The sequence below is a fragment of the Rhincodon typus genome, chromosome 9 (genome assembly GCF_021869965.1).
Source record: "Rhincodon typus isolate 14 chromosome 9, sRhiTyp1.1, whole genome shotgun sequence".
In the NCBI taxonomy this organism is placed as follows: Eukaryota; Metazoa; Chordata; class Chondrichthyes; order Orectolobiformes; family Rhincodontidae; genus Rhincodon; species Rhincodon typus.
Window position 1 is genome coordinate 25,707,349 of NC_063340.1, and position 22,963 is coordinate 25,730,311.

The 22,963-nt window shown below is 39.2% G+C and overlaps 1 protein-coding gene across 3 annotated transcripts in view; it reads left to right on the forward strand.

Moving 5' to 3' along the window:
- The first annotated feature begins 4,598 nt into the window (after positions 1 to 4,598).
- The window catches only part of cep43 (centrosomal protein 43), a 37,145-nt gene continuing 18,780 nt past the window's right edge, over positions 4,599 to 22,963 (forward strand). For all 3 annotated transcript variants that reach the window (XM_048600646.1, XM_020529352.2, XM_048600645.1), the window contains exons 1-3: positions 4,599 to 4,713; positions 20,106 to 20,159; positions 21,124 to 21,178. In XM_048600646.1, coding sequence (XP_048456603.1) covers positions 4,633 to 4,713; positions 20,106 to 20,159; positions 21,124 to 21,178 — 190 coding nt within the window. In that variant the 5' untranslated portion in view covers positions 4,599 to 4,632. The remainder of the gene's footprint in view (positions 4,714 to 20,105; positions 20,160 to 21,123; positions 21,179 to 22,963) is intronic.

Sequence of the window (22,963 nt, forward strand, 5' to 3'; positions counted from 1 at the left end):
AAGGTTAAAATCACAATGAGTTTCCATGTCTGAAAGTTTTCAGGTCTGGAGTTTTCAGTGTCTTGTTGTTTCTAAAATTGAGCTCCCCAACATGACTAAAATGCTTAATTTATACAATGAGCTTAAGACAAGGTTTGACTTTGTTAATTTGCAAAGAACAAATACACAATGGGAAATGAACAGTGGGTCAGCTTTATGACCTTCATACAGTTCATAATGTTACAGCCCTGCACAAAACACAGTTGTGACAGTCTTGATATTTTGTGATTCATTATTCTTGGCATAAGCTCAGTACATGCCAGAAAGCAAAACAATGGATCAGCAGAGAAGGCTCGGGGGAACCTGATTGGAGTGTATAAGATTGAGGGGAGTGAACAGAAAGCAGCTGTTCCATTTAGGCATAATTTTAATGTGGAAGGCAGGAGGTTTAAAGGAGATTTCAGGAAAAGCTTTTCACCCAGAGAGTAGTTAGACTCTGATAAGGCATTGCCTGGGAGCGTACTTGAGGTGGGAAACCTCACAACCTTTTAAAAAGTACTGAATGAGCACTTGAAAAATGTCATAACATTAAAAGCTATAGGTGTAGTATAGCAAGTATATTTTGGTAGTACAGACTTGAAGGGCCAAAGGCCTCTTCTATATTGTATGATTCTATGACTATAAATACCTAAGTGCAACTGAAGAGATGTATATGTTATAATGTTACTTTGCCTATTACTTAACAACCTTTATTAACTTAGAAAAATCAACATTGTTTGGAAATACCAGTTGATGAGAAATGTTTAAGTGCACCCAAGCAACTCATTTTAATTTGTTCTTTGAGAGCAGAAATGAGGAAGATGCAATTTATATAAGCAAAACATTATTTGTTTTAATCACTTATACCACACGTAGATATTTACCTATGGTGTTTTCCAGTTCTCTTAAATTATTAAACATCTGCGGACGAGTTTGACTGAAGGGTCTGTTTCCGTGCTATGTCACTATGACAATATCATTCTATAAGTCAAACTTCCAAAATTCAGAAACGGCTTGGTCACAAACGTACCAGGCTGTAGAGGTTACAGTGTATTACACCGTGTAACTGATGGTATTCCTGTACACAATTCCAGTTAATGACTAAGACATGCATTTTTACCCTCATGGATACTTCCTCACTCCTACATTGTAATTTAAGCCACTTTCTTTTTACTCTACATATTTCTGCTTCTATTTTTCCAACTATCCCTATGGGTGTACTCTTATTCCTTCAAGATTTGGGAATATTTACACATGCCAAGTATTTGGATAAACTTTATATCTAGGAAAGAAAAAAAAAACCCTCATAGTAGTAACCGGTTCCATTATGTTCCTGAAACAAATTCTCCTGGCTTTCAGAAAGCAACCTAATTCCACACCTTGTTTTATGATTCTATGGATAAATAATTAATAAAATGAGTAGTAGGATCAAAATATTTTGCATTTATTGTTGAATTAGCTCTTTCTACAGTAAAGTTATGCTTTTATAATTCCAGTTTACTTACTGGCACAAAACATTGTGCATCATAATGCCCGTTGCAAGTCCAACGTTTGCTTATCTGCATGCTTCAGGGAAAATAAATTCTGAAGAAAATTTTAAACAATTTAAAAAGTATCTAAATGAATGTTTTAAAAAAGGAAGGTATCCACAATGTATTTCTGTTCCAGAAAATATGTATGTTTGCAAGTGGACATATTTGTACATTGTTGCTAATTGGAGTGTTTGCATGTGGTATTTATTCATTGGTACAATTTAAATTTGTTATTTACCCTGACTAAATTAGTTATTTATGTTATTAAACACTTTTTAAAAGATGTTCTGCTATATTTACAAGTTTTAAGAAATGCTACTTATACATTTAATTTGGTTCCACGTCACATTTTTCAAAGTTCTAATCAACACATTTGAATACGTCAAGCAGAATCTTTTGGTTTTGCCTCCCTCCTCAAATTTATTTTCAGACTATTGCAACACAGTGTAGCTGGAAAAAGAACTGACTTGAACATTCTTCTGTAATACTACTTATCTATTACCACATGTACAATGCACCCACTGCCCTGATAAATTATGCACTTTTGTGCAAGATTTCAATCACCTACAGTACTCAATTAAGTCCTATGCATTCTATTTGTAAGTTGAAAATAAATTACCTTTTAAAAATACAGATTAAACTCCCTAAAGAACTTGTTTGCAAAGTGAATTTAATGTCCTCAAATTTGTAACAGGAATTGCTATGAAATTTGTACAGCCTTGCTCTTTACATGGAAATGTACAATTATTAAGGAAAGGATTGAGGTAAAACCTCTTACGAGGCTTTTAATATAGTTGTCAAGATACTGATTGATTTGAACTCTTCTTGTGCTAGATAAAATGAAGATTTCATTAAAAAACTACATGGTGAATGCAAATACTGAGATGTTTTTCACCTCAGCATCTGTGTTTGTTGACAGGATTATGAAAAATAAATGAATCCCTGTAGTATCATGGATGACAAACTGTACTGCTAATAAGCTGTTTCCCTGCAGCCACTGATTTTTTTTTTAAACATATGTTATCTTTTTAATGGGAAAATAAGTTAAAACGTCTAAAATTACAGCTAGTTTTGAGGACACTATGCTATAAGTAAGTAAATTGCTCACATTTTAGTAACTGACAAGACTCTCGCATCGTATTGGAAGTCACTGGTCTAGATATTCAGCTGGGGTATAATCAGCTATCCTCCTGGCTATGAAGAGCAAGAGACAAATTAAATACCATATGTAGGCAGTTATGTTTTTGAAATAGAATGTGAAGAGTTTTGAAAAGATGACCTCCTGTTGACAGAGCATACATCAAAAGCATCAATCAGTAGTGTGTTGGAATAGTCAAGTCTAAAGATAGACTAAAGGCATGAATGAGGGTTACAGCAGCAGGTGAGCTGTGGGAGGGTGCTGCAATGTGTAACAAGGAAACTATGTTTGGAATGGGTCTGAAATAATCTACTTATTTGGCACTGGCAGTTGGAGTGATTGTAATAAGGTCAGCCAGGTGGACCTCTGAATAGGAGTTCCCTGATTGGGGCTGTTTAATTTGGTCCAATCAGGATCCCAGGCTGGCACATAAACAGGAGTGTCACAGGTTCTGTTCACGCTGAGAAAGTTGGATCAGTGTCAAAAGCTTTGCATATGTCAATAAAGAGTGACTTGGTGATGGCATACGGCCCTGTTGTGGAATTATTTCCAATGTCTCCATTTTCAACAGTATGCAGTTGGGAAAGGTGATGATTAGGTAAAGTTGCAAGTTGTCAGTATTATATGGTGTGCTTTTGGGCAATGTCTCTAAGGGGCAGTATGCACAAGGAGGGTGTGGTCAGAATCTTCAGGGACATTAGAAGTGACTGTACTGAGTGGAAAGATGAGCCATTGCAAGTAATATTCTTCTTTTATATAGATAAGACTGAAACTTGAGCAATCCCACCCAGCTCAGAACAGAGAAGCGTTGAAGAAGCATAGTGTGGTTAATCACATAAAAGACTGTAGGTCAAGGAGGAGGAATAGGTATTTTTGTCAGAGTTATGTAGGATGTCATTTGTAACTGATAAGAGATGTTTTGTACAATTGCAAGCGTTGAAATTGGGCTTAATAAATTTTGACAAGTTAAACCGTAAGACATGGGAGTAGAATTGGGCCATTCACTCCGTCGCAGCTGCTCGACTGTTCAATGCTGGCTGATGTTTCAGTACCCTATTCTCCTATCACCTTCCTGTAACGCTTGATCCCCTTACTAATCAAAAACGTATCATCTAACACACGCAATGACTTGGTCTCCACAGCCTTCTGCTGCAAAGAATACCACACGTTTAAATTCCACAAGCTACAGTGATGGGTCTTGAACAATAGCCCCAGCCTCTTAGTTAAGTGGCATTACCATTATATCACTCTCTCCCAATTCATTTTAAGAATTACTAAGAAACTGAGCTCTGATTTAAAAGGCTGAGGGCTTTTTGTTTTCGGGGAGTTGCAGATTTATAGGCGTGTGAAACAACTGAGGACGGAATCATTGACACTAGTTGGCTAAGTAAGGACCAGGAGGAGAACTGGCATAGAAAGTCTCCCGAGAATAGAATTAAATGCACTGGAGAGGAACATCGTGGATAAGATGAACTCGGACAAAAAATACAGAATACATTCTGAGCCACATCCACAATTCGGTAAGTTGATAGAGGTATTTGCAGTACTTTGCAAAACAAATTACGACTAATTTTAAAATAAATGGTGAGAGTATAGGTCTTATTACATAATAGTAGGAAATAGTGGCACATTTTAAAGAAGTGTTCGGTACCTTTCTGCATTCAGTGAGCCAGCAGTGGTCAGTACCCGCGTGGCCCTAACCGCCGCCAACAGCGCTACTCGCGCGCTCGGCTTAATAGACCGTTACTGCTCCATTCGCACTTTACATTTCGTCAAACCGCCTCAAGCGTCAACAACCTTCTTTCATTTAACACGCACGCGCCAACGATTATTTTGAAAACATTGTACCAGACTCTTATATTGTTTGGGGGGGGAAATAAAAACGTTGTCAAAGTGCCGCTGTGAATGGAACACTAGCAAAGCTTGGGTGGTTGTCTTTGTAAAATGTCGGCGGAGGAGGACACGGAGCTGCGGGACTTGCTGGTGCAAACCCTGGAGAACAGCGGCGTCCTCAACAAGATCAAGGTAATGCGCCATCATCCTAGGCCGCAGGCCGTCGCCGCCATTTGTTGCGGAACCGCCAGTTTGCAGAGGCCTGAGGTGCCTGTGAAGTTTATGTCACCCGATAACGAGTTAGTTTAATGGACGAACTTGGAGGCAGTGGACAGCCCATCGCTTTGGGGTTTTAGCTCATGTCGATAGCTCTTCAACCACAAGCAGGGTGAGGTTTCTCATTATTTCAGATCTTAACACTTTCCTCCCCTCCCATCCTTTATCATCAAGATAAATGCCCCTTTTTTTAAACCCAGATGCTATCAGTTCTGAGGAACGGTCATCGGACTCGAAACGTCTGCTTTCTCTCCATTGATGCTGCTAGACCAGCCTGAGGTTTTACAGCAATTTTTGTTTCTGAGACCGTACCCCTCGCCCGCACTTTTTATTAAAAATCTTTTACAGCTGCTCCATTCAACTCAGTACATTCTCTCTATTCTTCTCCTGCACACCAAGTTCTCATCACAGCACCTTTTTAAAGGCCACAACACAACACAACATTGAGAGAAATCAAATGTGTCAATTCTTGCAAGGAAGTGAATTGAACCCAGTAGTGGAAGAACTTCCCTGATTTCAGTGTGCTAAATAGATTCATGCTTTTAGCCTAATTAGCTTCACTTTTATATAAGGCAGTCATCTTTCTGACTCTCCATTTGGCTTGAAACTTGGAGTACGTGCAGACGCTACCTGAAGACCCTCGAAGTACCATTAACGCTTTTTGAGATGGATCCTCTGCATCAGCTGGGAAAACAGGTGCACAAGCAAGAGCATTCTTGAAGCAGCTAACAGCCTAGACTATGACCATAAAAAAACAACTCTGTTGGACTGCCACGTGCTTAGGATGCTTGAAATCCAACTTCCAAAGCAAATCTTCTCAGCAAAAGCAGTTGCGTGAGAGGACAAGGCTCGTTTCCTTCAAGAAATACAGTATCGATGTCAATGCATAGGAGACCCTCATTTAGAAGAAACTGACTTAGAGGAAACTCGTGTGAAGGGACAATATTCTTTGAGCACACCTATTAGCAAGAGGAAGTATGAAAAAGAAACCGGAGAAAGAACTGCCAATGTTCTCAAGGCCCAGGATCATTTGGTGGAAATACCTGCCAAAACGTATGGTTGGAGATATTGATGTAGAATTGGGCTCATCAGTCATACGAAGATCTGCAGAACCCATGATCGCTGAAAGTGAAATTTTATATATGGACAATCATACTCGTTAGTTGGTGATTACCGAGGACAATGATACATGTGCTGTATAGAGGAAGTGCTAGATTGTGTGTGGTATTATTTTGCCATTGATGCTATATCAATGACTGGGATAGAAGAAGACTATGAAAAAACTGAATTTATCTGTGTCGGTGTCATCTCAATAACAAAGTCTGGCATTCTTTTATACTTGAGAAACAGCAATAAATGATATAAAAATGGAAAATGTTGTGTAGACTTAATATATCAAGCAGCATCTATTGAGGGGAAAGAAGAAGTTAATGTTTCAGGTCAATGACCTTGCATTAGAAATGATTTTACAGAACCATCTGAAGCAGGAGTAGGCCATTTGACCACTAAGTTACTGTGACATTTGTTAAGATTGATATTATTGAGTCTTCAGTTCTACTTTCCTGCATGTGCCTAAAATGCTTTCACTCATTTGTCAACCAAGGATATAGTCTGAACTTTGGAACTAGGAGCAGTAGGTCATGTGATTGTTGCTGAGAAAGGAGATCTGGCTGTGAAAGTGACCTCTGGTAGATATCTGATTGATCATGAGAAGGGATGCAAAACAATAAAGATGGTAAAAGAGACAAATGGAACTCCCATTGGAGAGAACTTCTTTCAAGATAGGCATTCCTGGAAGAGAAGTGTCTCTAAACTTAACACTGATGCATTTTCTTTTGTTTTATTTCATCCTTCTAGTATCTATATTAAGTGTTGATGTCCATATTTGATATTCATGCTCCAGTAATAGGTGCAAGTAGAAGCCACATCGAATAAGATAGACAATAAGGGGATGACTAAAATTTTGGTGAAAGTGGAGAATATTAAGGAGAATGAAACTCTGGATGAATGGGTTCAAATAAGATATCTAAAGTTTTGGACCCATGAAAGCGAGGTCATTGGTCACATAAGAGGGAAAGATGCTCAAAAGATCAGTCAGTGAAACAAACTTTTGGAATGAGTTTTTAGGACTAGAGGGTGTTAAGAGAGAGAGAGTTGGAAATCTGTGCATGTATTTTAAAGTGTTACAGTTCTGTTCCTGCATGCTCCTTAAGTGTATAGGAGTTGGGATGTCATGTTGGAGCTGTACAGGATATTGGTTAGACTACTTTTGAAATACTGTGTTCAGTTCTGGTCTCCCTGCAATAGGAAAGATGATGTGAATCTTTTCTGAACCCTTTCAAGTTCCACAGGAATGTTGCCAGGTTTGGAGGGTTTGAGTTATAGGAGAGGCTGAATAGATCGGGGCTATTTTCCCTGGAGCATTGGGGTGGGAGGGACACCTTGCAGATGTTTATAATATCAAGTGGGACATAAGTAAGGTGAACAGCCAAGGTCTTTTTCCCAGAGTAGGGCTGTCCCAAAGAAGACCGGTTTAAGGTGAGAGAGGAAAGATATAAAAGGGACCTAAGGGGCAACGTTTTCACACAGAGGGTGGTGTGTATATGGAATAAGCTGCCAGAGAAAATGGTGGAGGCTGGTACAGTTATATTTAAAAAAGCATTTGATGTGTACATGAACAGGAAGGGTTTAGAGGCATATGGGCCAAATGAGGCTAGATTAATTTAGGATATCTGGTTGGCACAGATGTGTTGCACCAAAGGGTCTCTTTCCATGCCGTACAACTCTATGACCCTAAGAGGGCCAGAATAACCAGCCAGTCATCCACGCTTTGGAATATTATGGACCTTGCTGGCTTGGGGACCAAATTATCGGAATGTAGAGTACAGCAGTGGATCAAATAGTGCATAGACTTTAATTTTGTCACCATGGAAACAGCACAACTGCATGGAACCCCTGGAGCTCTGTTTTCACATTCTCCCCCTTGAATTAACAGTTAGAGAAGAGAAAATGAGAGAACAGCTATCCTGACCACTGAATGCAGCTCTTGTACCCCGTTAACTTGTGGCTCCACCAGTTTAATTTTGAGAACTATAAAAACATCTGATTGTAGCTGTAAATTTTTTTTTATCAACCTGTTCAGACGTGTTTGTAACATGGATGTGGAACAAGTGAAACTTGAACCCTGGCCAAATTGTTGTGAGGTAGGGGTATTGTCACTGCAACGCAAGAGCCCTCTAAATATATTCTTGCATCCAGCCTTCAGGTAATGGCTCCAGAAAATGTGCCCTGAATTCCAGAATTTGTTCACCAACTAAACGTTGAACTTTTACCTGTTAAAAGAGGCATGCAGAGCAACTTGTAACATTCTAATCAAATTCAAGCACAATTAACCTTACTAGTCCTCAACTACTTTGTCCAGTGTGTAAGTGGGAAATAGACATGCTCCCTGACTGTTCTGGCAGGAGGCCCTGAGATAATGCAGGTTAGAGCCTTCCTAATGTTTATTATTTGTTTCAAATCCTCCTTGTAGAGTAAGTCGTGGTGAACATCTAAGTAGGCATGGAGGTGACACGATAATGGTTTTGTTGTCATATTAGTAATCCGGAGACCTAGATAATACTCCGGGGATCTGGGTTCAAATCCCACCAAAGCAGAATAAATGTAAAAATCTGGAATTAAATGTGAAATGATGACGATGAAACCATTGTCATTAAAAACCCAACTGGTTTACTAATTACCTTTTTAGGGAAGGAAATCTACCTTTCTTACTTGGTCTGCACTACAGGCGGCCCCATGGTTGACTCTGACATGCTCATTCAGTTGTATCTAACCAACAAAAAAAGTCTCAAAATAGGATTGAAATTAGACAGAACACTTGGCAATGATCTGGGGACTGGAAGCAACAAACAGTAAGCCCTATCAACCCTGCAAAGTCCTGCTTACTAACATCTGGAGGCTGAACTAAAATTAGAAAAGCTGTGACATAAGTTAGTTGAGCTGCAGTGTGATATTGTCTGTAAGGTATAAACATGTGAGTATGACTGACTTTTTCTCAGAGAGCAACACCAGCAGAACAGACCCAGCAGTAGTGGCAGCACAGGGGTACACAGTAAGGAAGATGTTGCCCTGATAGTTCTGAACATTGAGTCTAGACACTTATAAGGTCTCATGGCATCAGGTCAAACATGGACATGAGAAACCTCTGACAGATTACACATATTGACCCCACCACCCTCTTGGTTGATGAATCAGTATTCCTCCATGTTGAACACGACGTGAAAAAAGCACTAAGTGCTGCAGTATGTCACATTGTTCAATGTGAATTTGATTGCTATCATGCCTGTTCTATTCTTTAAAAATACTAATGTGTTTATTGTCTTGAACCCTGTTTTCATATTGGGAAATCATCCTCAAATCTTTGAAGAAAGATAATCATGTCAGGGTAGCTTTCATAGTTGAGAGAAAAAGAATAGATACAAGAAATAGTATTTCTGTCGCAGCTTAATGAAACATTTGCAAAATTTTTATTACTTAGCATTTTTGAACAAGTGATTTTAGTATCTTCTGTAAAGCTATTTGCACATTGCTCCATTGTGTTGTTTAGCAAATTCATTGAATAGTTAAACCTGAAGACCGAATACGGTGAAATATACTGTCCCACCTTCCAAATATTAGGGAACAGAAAATAGTTTGAACAAGAGTCTTTGACAAGCCATGACCATAAATTATACTCTGATATCTGCAAATTTTAAAACTTTCTAGAATATAGGAAGCTACAACTTGACTTCTAGAATATCCTGGGACACAAATCAAACAATAAATGAAGAAACTCCAAAAACACATTGTTACTAATTACGAAGTTATTCCTAGGTATTCCCTATGTTTGTACCTAATGATCAGTTCCTTATTTTGCTGATCGTTGATGTAAGCTTAATGAAACTTTATCTGAGTTTGCTTTGTTACCATTTTTTCAAAATGATTTCCCTGGTGACCTGCTTCCAATCCAGTGGAACTTCTTTTGTTTGATATTTCCTCATTACAACAATCATCTCCACGTAGACTTTGTCTTTAATTTTATGCAGTGCTCTTGGGTACATATGATCTTTGGGAATTTATTGGCTTTTAGCTTTTTAAGCCTACCCAGATGTTATGTAAATAATATCAGAACATTATCAAAATAATTGCAAAGTTTTCTATCATGAGCTTCAACTTTATCCTGTTTAGATAAACAATAAGTTTAAAGCCTTCCTGATCCTATGATGCTGCTTGGCCTGCTGTGTTCATCCAGCTCTACACCTTGTTATCTCAGATTCTCCAGCATCTGCAGTTCCTACTATCTCTGATACAAGTTTAATGATTTATGACATTAGTACCCATATCTTTTTAGTGATTAGTTTTGAAATTCTGGGCCACACGATTATCTTTCCTTCCGTGCCCAGATCAAATGTATTGAATTTGGAGTCTCTTGTAATAACCCTGGCATCAAAGCATGAAAAATCTATTTAAAGTTTCTCTGAAATTATTTTAAAGGTGTAGTGAAGATCAAGTTAAATAATAATAATTTCTGTCATTGATTTGACTCTTTCTAAAGTTTCAGTTTTTTGGTAGCTTGGAGGCAGCCAAGTACAGGCCCTCTTGTTCCTAGTAGTGTTAATTGGAGCCAGTCACAGTCAGTAGACAAATGCAAGGTGAGGAAAAACTAATGTTAAGAATGTGATTTTTGAGCTGCTTTTTTTGAACAGCTATAGTCTACATCATGTTAGGGAAGAAATGTCAAGATTTTACCACAGCTATAAGTGAAGGAACAGTGATATATTTGCAAATCAGGATGTTGTGTGACTTGCCTCCTTGTTTAGTAGAGTTGATCTTTTGATATGATCGTACAATAAGATAATATGTAGGGCCATGAGTTTGTGGATTGTGGTGGAATACAATTCTGCTACTGCAGAGGCATTATCCCCAGTGTCTTGACTCAATATTTATCTCTCAGTCAACATCACAAATTCAGATCATCTGGTCATTATCACGTTGTTTCGGGAATTTACTGCACACAAAACCGAATGCTCTATTAGGAACATAAGAATAGGAGTAGGCCATTCAGTCTCTTGAGCCTGCTCTGCCATTCAATAAGATCATGGCTGATTTTTGGTCTGACTGCATATGCCTGCCTTGGGGGCATATCCCTTGATACCCTTGCTTAATAAAAATTTGCCTACCTCAGATTTAAATCTAACAATTGAATTAGCATCAACTGCCATTTGAGGAAGAGAATTCCAATCCCCCAGTACACTTTGCATGTAGAAGACCTTTCTGACATGTCTGCTGAATGGCCTGGCCTTAATTCTAATGCCTGCTGGTTCTAGAATCTTCCAAGCATTGGGAATAATTTATCTACCCTGTCTTCCCCTGTTAATATCCTGAAGACCTTAGATCGCCCTTAGCCTTCTAAATTTTAGAGAATAAGGGTCTAATTTGTCTAATTACAGCTCATAACTTAACTCCTGAATGAAGTCCAGGTATCATCCTTTTAAACCTGCATTGAACTCTCAAGGGCCAAAACACCTTCCTAAGGAGTGCTGCCTAGATCTGTTCAAGTCCTCTATGTGAGGTCTACCTGGGGTTTTGTATGTCAGCAGCATAACATCTGCATCCCTATAACCCCTCTTATTCTTTAGATAAGGCCAGCATTCCATCAGCCTTTTTGACTATTTTCTGCATCTGTTCATGGCATTTTGAAGGGCTATGGACCTGAACCCCCAAATCTTGTTGGACATCCACTTTCTTCAACTTTGTGCCTTAAGAAATACCCTGATCTATCCTTTTTCGGTCTGAAATGGATAACATCACTCTTGCTTATATTAAAATCCATCTCCCACAGCTTTGTCATTCACCTAATTTGTTAATTCCTGTTGTAATTTTATGCTGTCTTCTGTACTGTCTACAATACTGCGTAATTTTTGTGGTGGCTGCAATTTTGGATATTTGACTTTTTATGCCATTATCCAAGTTGTTAATGAATATTGTGAATAATTGAGGATCCAACACAGATCCCTATGGGACACAACTAGTCATGTCCTACCCGTTTGAGTCCTTGCTCTTTATTCCAACACTCTTTTCTGCCACTCAGTCAATTTACTATCCATGTCAGTAATTTGCCCTCAATTCCGCAGGCTTCCACCTTAGCTAACAGTCTCTTGTGTGGGACTATCAAAAGCCTCTGAAAGTCCATATAAACAACATCCATTGACTTCGAGATAGTAGGAACTGCAGATGCTGGAGAATTCAAGACAACAAGGTGCAGAGCTGGATGAACGCAGCAGGCCAAGCAGCATCATAGGAGCAGAAAGGCTGACGTTTCGGGCCTAGACCCTTCATCAGAACTCCTTCTGTCCACCACCTTAGGCTCCTCTTCAAAAAATGCTGAGGTTTGTCAGGCATGACCTACCCTTCTCGAATCCATGTTGACTCCCTTGATTAACTGAAATTTTACAAGGTGATCACTTACCCTATACTTGATTCTCAACTGCGAAAATTTGCCCACCACGGTTGTTAGGCTAACTGGTCTGTAATTCCCTGGTTTCCCTCTCTCACTCTTCTTTAAGAGTGGAATGTCATGAGCAAATTTCCAATCCAAGGCACAACTCCTGAATCCATCTGCAACATGGAGGAATACTGTTCCAGTGGAACAGTGGATTGTAATCAGAGGAAGTTTTCTTGCCCGTGTTTGACCTGATACCATGAAACTTTATGGGATTCAGAGTCAGCATTGAGGACACTCCCGAGTGAGGCAGGATGATGACGATGGAGGCGTCCAGGCCATTGTCTGAAAGGTCTGATTCTGAGAGTATAACTGTCAGGCAGTTGCTTGACTAGCCTGCAGGAAAATTCTCCCAGTTTGGCATGTCTCAAGATTTTGGGGAGAGTTTCCAGGGCTGTCTGGGCAATGCCTTTTATTGTATTCGGTGCCTGGGTTGATGCCTGGTGGTATGTCCAGTTGTACTCTTGTTATTTGTAAAAGTCAGTGGCTTGCGAGGCTACTTCTGAACTTATGGGAACTGTTGAGAGCTAACAACATTGGTTTGGAACTATGTTCATGTAGGCCAGACCAATTAAGGGCAGCAGATTTCCTTCCTTCCAAGACGTTAGAAAATCATTTTGGTATAATCTGGTAGTTTTGTCGTCACAATTAATAATAGCTAGCGTTAAGGACCAGACCAGATGCCCTCAAAATGTATCAAGGAGATAGTCTGGACCCTAACTTCTATTTTATTCAAAGACACGTGTCAGGCGCTGTCTTCCAGATGTGATTTGATTGGTTAAATTACTAGGCTGTTGCACAACATGCTTTATAATTACACTACGTTTAATACAAACAAAAAAGAAGAATTGGCATAACTTAAACTCTATCAAAATACTTAATAATATATTATTTAACTGCACATCTTCAGTTTCAAAATAACATCATCCCATAAACACCCTGCTGGCAAAGGCAAATTCAGCAAAACAGATTTCCCTCGCTTGCATCTCCAGTCTAAAAGAAATGAAGCCAGCAGCAGAGAGAGAACTCAAGCTTCGTGCAGCAGTAGAGAGCGAGCTGTATGTGGCAGCTTCAACTCCAAGTAAAAACCAAACTTCAACAACAGAAAGCAAAGCTAAAACCCTGCATCTCTGTGAACCTGATTCCACCCATTCGTGCTTTTTTTGCCTAATTTTAATACAGACCCAAAGCTATTTACTCTGCTTTCTATGATGCAGACATCTCTGCACCAGGTTGACAACACCCTCTTCAAGAGAAACAGGACAGAACAAATCCCTCTTAAAGGCGCAAATTGTGACAAATTTCTAGTTCCAGCTTTTATTGAATGTAAACAAGAGTAAGTCTCTCAGCTCTTTTCAGCCTGTTCTACCATTCGATAAGATCATGATTGATCTAATTTTAACCTCAACTCTACATTTCTCTATATCCCCAGAAATCTTGTACCCCTTGATAATCAAAAGTCTATTTACCTCTCCCTTTAAAAAAAACTTTAAGATTTTACATCCACTGCCTTTTGAGGAAGGTAATTCCAAAGACTCTTAATCCTCTGTGAGAGAAAATAAGTTTCCTCATCTCTGTTTTAAATGGGCATCCGCTCATTTTAAAAGTATGATCTCTAGCTATACATTCTCCCACAAGAGGAAACATGCTTTCAGCATCCACCCAGTCAAGTCTGTTTAGGGTCTTGTATGTTTCAGTTGAGTCATAGTCATACCGCACGGAAACAGACCCTTCGGTCCAACCAGTCCATGCCAAACATAATCCCAAACTAAACTAGTCCTATCTGCCTGCTCCTGACCCATATCCCTCCAAACCTTTCCTATTCATATATCTATCCAGATGCCTTTTAAGCGATGTAATTGTACCCGCATCCACCACTACCTCAGGAAGTTCATTCTACATGCAAACCACCCTCTGTGTAAACAAAAAAAAAATTGCCTCTCATGTCTGACTCTCTAAACTCCAGAGGATACTAAACTGTCCACCCTTTACACGTTATGCAGTCCTTTCATTCCTTTCATTCATCAGCAAACCTTCTGTGGAATTGTTCTAACACATTAACATCCTTCTTTGGGTGCAGTGACCAATATAGTATACAGTATTCTAGTTGCAGTCTCACCAATGCCTGTATAACTGAAGCAAAACCTCCCTATTCTTCCATTGAATTCCCCTCACAATAGAACATAACATTCTATTAACTTTCCTGATTTCTTGCCATTCCTGCATACTAACCTTCTGTGATCATGCATCAGACACCCAGATCTTTTGGCATCTCAGAGCCCTGCAACTTCTCAACATTCAATAATATGCTTTTTTGGTCTTTCTGCCAAAATGGACAATTTTACACATTGGATTCCATTTGCCAGAACCTTGACCACTCACTTAACCTATCTATACCCTTTGTAGACTCCTTATGAATTCTTCACTACTCACTTTCTTATCTATCTTTGTGCCATTAGCAAACTTAGCTATGTTCTGACCCCTTCATCCAAATCATTTTTATAAATTATAAAGTGTTGAGGATCTAGAACTAACCCCTGCTGCATACTACTTGTAATATCTTGCCAGCCTAAAACAGACTTACTTATTCCCACTCCCCGTTTCTTGTTAGCAAGTTAATCTTCTATCCATGCCAATGTGTTGCCCCCTACGCAATGAGACTTTATTTCTACAATAACCTTTCATGTAGCACCTTATCAAAAAAAAATCTAATTTTATATGTCCGTTGGTTTTTCTTTATTTGCAACACTAGTTACTACTTCAAAGAACGACAGTAAATTAGTTAAACATTATTTCCCTTTAAAGCTTTTGAGAAGATTTGTAGCTTGGGTTGTGGATGAGGTTGTAGACTTGTTCGCCGAGCCGGTGTGTTTTGTTGCAGACATTTCATCACCCTGCTAGGTAACGTTGTCAGTGCGCCTCCAGTGAAGCATTGGTGTTCTGTCCCGCTTGTTATTTATATGCCTTGGTTTGCTGGGGTGGTTGGTATTACTTCCAGTTCTGTTTTTCAGTGGTCCAGTTCAATGTGTTGTTTGATGGAGTTCCAGCTTGAATGCCAGGCCTCCAGAAATTCCCTGGTATGTCTCTGTTTGGCTCATGCTATTATGGATGTGTTGTCCCAGTCGAATTCGTGTCCTCCTTTGTCCGTGTGTATTGAGACCAGTGAGAATTGGTCGTGTCTCTTGGCGGCTAGTTGGTGTTTGTGTATGCTTATTGTCAGTTTTCTTCCAGTTTGGCCCATGTAATGTTTTTCACAGTTCTTGCAGGGTATTTTGTATATTACGTCAGTTTTATTGGTTGTGGGTATGGGATCCTTTATGTTCGTCAGTAGCTGTCGCAGTTTGTGGGCTACCCTATACCCAAGAATCTGCGCAGTCTTGTGGTTATCTCGGATGTACTTTAGGGTGACTAGTGTGTCTGGGTGTATTGCATCTCCTTGTTCTGGTCTGTCACGGAGGTAACGGCGGATTGTGCTTTTTGGGTATCTATTCCTTTTAAAAGCTCCATGCAAGTGCTCCTGTTCTGCTTTGCGCAATTTTGGATTGCTGTAGGGTGTTGTGGCCTGTTTGAATAATGCCCTGATACAGGTCCATTTTGGATGTTGGGATGGTTGCTGGAGTAATTAAAGTATCTGGTCCATATGTGTGGTCTTTCTGTATACACTAGGAGTTTGCCGTTGTTCTTACATTCTACTATTATGTCTAGGAAGGGTAAACGGTTATTGTTGTCTTCTTCTTTTGTGAATTCTATTCAGTGAGGATGTTGTTTATGGTTCGGTGGATTTCTTCTAGTCTTGTGGAAGTAATGCCAACCACCCCAGCAAACCAAGGCATATGAATAACAAGCGGGACAGAACACAGACGCTTCACCGGAGGCGCACTGACAATGTTTCCTAGCAAGGTGACGAAACATCTACAACCAAACACACTAGCTCACCAAGCAAGTCTCCAACCTCATTATTTCCCTTTGACAAAACCACATTCTCTCTGCCTGATTATCTTGAACTTATCTAAGTGCCCTACTGTAATGTATTTAGTAACTGCTTATAACATTTTCTCTGTAGGAGATGTTAAGCTAACTGGCCTGTAGTTTCCTACTTACCGCCACCTTCTTTGAATACAGGAATTGTATTAGCTATGTCCTACTCTGAAGGAACCTTCCCTGAATCTAATGAGTTTTGGAAAATAAAGCCAACATATCATCTGTTTCAGTAGCTACTTTAAGACCATGGATGAAATCCATCAGGACCTGGGGACTTGTCAACTTGCACTTCCACCGATTTCTTTTGTATTACTTCCTTGATAATTATAATTTTATTCAGTAAGTTTCTTGATCCCCCTCCCCGCCCCATTTTAATCCCTGATTTACAGCTATTTCCGGGATGCTACTTGAGTCTTCTGTAGTGAAGATCGACACAAATCTCTGTTCAATTCATCTGCCATTTCTTCATCCTCCAATACTAAATCCCCAGACTCCATTTCAAAAGGACCTTATTTTGTTAACATGTTTGTTTTATTATCTGAATAAACATTTCCTATCTGTTTTCATATTTTTAACAAACTTCATCGCTCCTTATTAACCTTTTAGTAATTTTTTTTGCTGTTTTTATATTCTGTCTGACCTTTTGATCTGCCACCTATCTGAGCAGAATTATATGTCTTTTCTTTGAGTTTGATGACATCTTTGACATTTTTTTTTAAGGTGTCCTCAGATTGTGGGGTCTGTCCCTTTAGAATTTTTCCCTTTTTTTTATTGCAAAGCAACAACCTGAGTGACCCTTTGTCAGAACTTCAGTGTCACTGGACCCGAAATTCTAACTCCGATTTTTTTTCAACAGGTGCTGCCAGACCTACTGAGACTTTCCAGCAATTTGTTTTTATTTCTTCCTAAACATTTCCCACTGTGACCCCATTTCAAGATTTGAAAATGCCATAACTCTGCAGTGGGGGTGGGAGGCAGAGCTGTGAGGATCAGCGGCAAAACATTTAAACTTCAGGGATTTTTAAAAACCTCCTTTTCACTGGCCTTTTTGGAACAGGAATCGTGCCTTAAAAATTGCTCAGTTAGTCCACGTCCACTGTTAAAAATCATGAGGATTTAAAGGGACCTCGCAGCTGCTAGCACTCAGTCAGAGCTGTACAGCAGCCATTACTGCCTTAGAGCTCGAGACCCCAAAAACTCAACTCGTGACTCCACAGTTTAGAAAGCCCTGTCTTAAATTGACCAATCAAAACAGTCCAGAAGACAGCAACTTTTTTTCCACCAAATCATTTTCAGTATCTACTCTTGTGTTAACAGAGTAAATGTCCATTGAGTGGATTAATCTAGATGGAACATATTGAATTTTAGATCATTTGGAAAAAGTCACAAAGTGCCAGAGTATTTTTGTTACTAGTTGGATTACGATTGTTGATTAGTAAATCACCGAGCTGCTGAAGGGTCTAAATGGAAAATTTACTTATTTGATTATGTTTTGTAGCTGAGAGTCTTTTTAGATGTGCAAAATTATTTTTTTGAGTTTGAGATGATAGAAAATAGGCCGTCATCTCTTTTAGTGCCCTGGGATGCATGCCATCAGGGCCAAGAAACCTGTTTACCTGTAGCCCCATTAGCTTGCCCAACACCATCTCTTTAGTGGTAATGATCGTTTTCTAGGTCCTCACCTGCCATTGCCTCCATAGGCCTTCAAAAATGAGTCAATGAGAGTATAGAGACAGTATGTTCCTGTTAATGTGAAGGGCAAGGCTGTTAGGTGTAGGGAATGCTGGATGACTAGAGACATTGAGGCTCTGGTCAAGAAAAAAATAGGAGGCATATATCAAGTATAGACAGCTGGGATTGAGTGAATCCCGAGAAGAGGGAAAGGACAGTAGGAGTATACTCAAGAGGAAAATCAGGAGGACACAAAGGGGACATGAGATAGCTTTGGCAAATAGGGTTAAGGAGAATCCAAAGACACTCTACAAATGCATCAAGGGAAAAAAGAGAAACTAGGCAGAGAATAGAGCACCTTAAAGATTAGCAAGGCCGTCTATGTATGGAACCACAGGAGGTGGGAGAAATACTATATGGGGATTTCATGTCAGTTTTTACTGTGGAGAAGGATACGGAAGGTAGAGAATTTGGAGAAATAAATAGTGATATCTTGAAAAGTGTCCATATTACAGAGGAGTAGGTGCTGGACGCATAAAGGTAGGTTAATCCTTGGGACTGATCAGGTGTATCCCAAAACTTTGTGGGAAGCTAGGGAAGAGATTGTTGGGTCCCTTGCTGAGATATTTGTATCATCGATAACCATAGGTGAGGTGTTGGAAGTCTGGTGGCATTATCTATGAAAGGTGGTAAGGAAAAGCCAGAGAACTGTAGATTGGTGAGCCTGAAGTCAGTGGTGGATAAATTGTTGGAGGGCATTCTAAGGGATAGGATTTACATCTATTTGGAAAGGCAAGGAATGATTATGGATAGTCACCATGGCTTTGTGTGTGGAAATCATGTCTCACTAACTTGATTGAGGTTTTTGAAGAAGTGACAAAGAATATCGATGAAGGCAGAGCGGTGGTTGTGTCTATATGGACTTAAGGCATTCAACAAGGTTCTACATGGTAGATGGTTAGCAAGATTCGGTCACATTGAAATACAGGGAGAGCTAGCTATTTGGATATAAAATTGGCTTGACGGTAGGAGACAGGGGATGATGGTGGAGGGTTGCTTTTTGTACTGAAGGCTCGTGACCAGCGGTGTACCGCAAGGATTGGTGCTGGGTCCACTGCTTTTTGTCATTTTATATAAATGATTTGGATGTGAAAACAGGAAGTATGGTTAGTAGGTTTACAGATGTCACCTAAATTGGTGTTAAAGTCAACAGTGAAGGAAGTTATCTTAGTACAGTGGGACCTTGATTGAATGGACGAATGAACCGAGGAGTAGCAGATGGATTTTAACATAGATAGATGTGACATGTTGCATTTTGGTAAGGCAAATCAGGGCAGCACTTCTACACTTAATGGTAAGGTCCTGGAGAGTGTTCCTGAACAAAGAGATCTTGGAGTGCAGGTTCATAGTTCCTTAAAAGTGGAGTCACAGGTATTCAGGATAGTGAAGACGACATTTGGTACGCTTGCCTTTTTTGGTCAGTGCGTTGAGTGTAGGAGTTGGGAGGTCATGTTGCGGCTGTACTGGACATTTTAGCCACTTTTGGAATACTGCATTCAATTCTCTTCTCCCTGCTATAGGAAAAATTTTTGAAACTTGAAAGGGTTCAGAAAAGATTTTTACAAGGATGTTGCCAGGGTTGAAGGGTTTGAGCTATTGGGAGAGGCTGAACAGGCTGGGGCTATTTTCCCTGGAGCATTGGAGGCTGAGGGTTGACCTTGTAGAGGTTTATAAAATCATGGGGGGCATAGATAGGGTGAACAGCCAGGGTCTTTTTCCCAGGGTAGGGAGTCCAAAACTAGAGGTCATAGGTTTAAGGTGAAAGAGGAAAGATTTAAAAGGGACTTAAGAGGCAACATTTTCACACAGAGGCTGGTGCGTGAATGGAATGAGCTGCCAGAAGAAGTGGTGGAGGCTGGTACAGTTAGAACATTGAAAAGGCATCTGGATGTGTACATGAATAGGAAGGGTTTAGAGGGACATGGGCCAAATGCTGCAAATGGAACTAGATTAATCTAGTTCCATCTGGTCGGCATGGATGAGTTGGACTGAAGTTGTTTCCATGCTGTACATCTCTATGACTATATGAGATCAAACTAAGTATTTCCTGTTTCAGGCTGAAATACGGGCAGCTGTATTCTTGGCACTTGAAGAACAGGAGAGAGTAGAGGTAAGTGTTTTTGCAAAGCAAAGAGTTATTTTCAACAGCTGATAAATAGTAACCACTGTACATTTGTTCTAATTGTCAAAAATCAAAATGTATTTATATAGCACATGCTAAATTCATGAGGATGTCCCAACAAGCTCCACATGTAGTGCAGTGACTGTTGTTATGGAAGGCAGTGCTACAGCCATTTCACGATTGGTTGAAAACAGTTTTTAAAAATAGAATTAGTTTGTATATCTGCAATATTTATTAGTGTAATTAGTTATTTTTTTAGCAAACATTGAGTAATTTAAAAAGATTACCTAAATGTATATAGAGATTAGCTTTTGAGATGGATAAGAAATGTTGGATTCCACTGTCAAATGTAGTGATTTCCATGATAGTAGGAACTGCAGATGCTGGAGAATCTGAGATAACAAGGTGTACAGCTGGATGAACACAGCAGGCCAAGCAGCATCGGAGGAAATTTCTGAAGAAGGGTCTAGGCCCGAAATGTCAGCCTTCCTGCTCCTCTGATGCTGCTTGGCCTGCTGTGTTCATCCAGCTGTACACCTTGTAGTGATTTCCATGCTTTTTTTTTGTTATCCAACTTCTTTCCATCACTTCTTTGTACAACTAGCATGTAAAAATTGCTCAGGAAAATCTTCCTATTTAGTCTAACATATCAGCTTTTTGTTTCTAGTTTACGATATATCAATGTTTATATAACAAAACACGATTACAAGCATCAGAAATAGATGTTGAGAAAGAAAGGTAAAGTTAACCAGAGACATTGGAAAGGAGTTATACAACCAAAGTAATATTTAACAGAATAGGGGACAAAGTCAACAGTAAAAGATAAGTAGATAATAAATCACAAACCTGGCAAAAAGTAAATTTTAGAAAAAAAAAATGCATTACAAAGAAAGACAAATTTTAATGGTATAGAAAGTGGACTTCAAGTAGCTAATTCTAATTTATTTTATAGAACAAAACACCATTGGTTAATGAGAGCTTGAAGAAATTTCTGAACACTGAGGACGGTAAGTACTGTTTTAATTGGATTTGTCAGTTAAATAAATGAAAACAGCACAATCCTGCTATGTACACTGGAATATTGTAATGTAAAGTGGGGTATAGTTTCTGAAATGTATTCGGAAGAATTTTCTAGATCATTTTGTTTCCAAATCAACAAGAGAAGTCACTTTTTGCATTTCATTCTGAGGAATGAGTTAGATGACTAAGAGATGGTGATCGCAGTATCATAAAGTTTGGGTTAGCTGTGGAAAAGGATAATGCGGAAGTGGAAAAATAATTGAAGGTGGAGGGGGCAAGGGTGGTGTGGTACAATTTTAGTATTGTGAGAACAGACCTCGTCATGGTAAATTGGAATCAAAGGTTGACAGGCAAAACTGTAAGGGAGCAATGGGTTGTTTTGAAAGTGAGATATGCCTCTATGACTCTGTTTGATTTATAGGTAATATTTTTCCATGAAATGAAAGACAGGACAAACTAAGCCAAAGCTCTTTGGATGACAAATCTTACAGAGAAAAGGAAAGATGAGAAATAACAGTTATCAGGTTGTTTATATCAGTAAGAACAAGACTGAATATAGAATGATCAAAGGAGAAAGTGGAAAAGGAGAACCAAAAAGAGAACATGGGAAGATACTGGAAGCTAAGATAAAAGAGAATCTAAAAATTGCAGAAGGCACTTGCATCATAAAAGACTGGGTGGGGCTGATTAGGGATCAAAAAGGCAATACATGCAAAGAGACAGAGAGCATGGATGAGATGCGAAATTAATTCTTTGAGTATATTTTTGTTGAAGAAGCAAATGCTATCAGCCATATTGAAAAGGCAGTAGCTGAAACACAAGATCAGCTAATAGTTGATAAAATTGAGGTATTAGAAAGTCTCTAGGTGTACTGAAAGTTGATATAATTCTCCAGGACTAAATGAGATGCATCTGTGGATTCTGAGGAATTTAGGAATAGAAGTAGTGGAGGCACTGGAAATAATATTCAAATCCTCCTTAGATATATAGTTGGTACTAGAGGACTTGGAATTGCAAATAATGCACCTTTAGTTCAGAAAGGAAGTATGGATAAACCTAGCAATTAGAGACAAGTCATTGTCAGTCATGGAAAACAGAGCTAAGAAACAATAAACTGAGTCAAAATTTAGTCACTATAAATGTGGATCAATTAAGGAAAGCCAACACTGATTTACTAAAGGCAAGTTATGATAGTTTAACTTATTTTGTAAACTAGCAAAGAAGGTTGATGAGTAATAATTGTTGTGCTGAACAAGGACTTCCACGCGGCATTTGATGAAACAGCACATAATGAGTTTATCAGCAATGTTAAAGACAATGGAAATGTTGTTAGTTGTCCCTCAATTTGAGCATAACATCTTCTTAGTGTTTTTCCCATGGGTGTGAATTGTGACTGAATAGGTTGATCTATGGATCTCTGGGTATGTGGCCAGGATGTCCCATAGATTGTGAGATCCAGAGTCCAGGATTTGTATTTTTTTTCTTTTCTACTGTTCCGTCTCTTCAATAAGATATGTGCGTCAAAACGTGATTCAACTTGATGAACAAATTTGTAGCCTTTTTGAAAGATTGAGATAAAGCTCCTCCCAGTCATTGACGCCCTTCTCCATGGAGAGCCTCAAACTGCATTTGAAACATTTCTTTTTCCTCCCTGGAATGTTGATCATTTGAGTTGAGAAAACAGCACCTGCCAGGAGAAATTCTTTTTGACCATCTGAACCTGGTTCCAGTTCATCAAAGTTGATTTTCAGGTATTTTGTCTGAATTTTAGT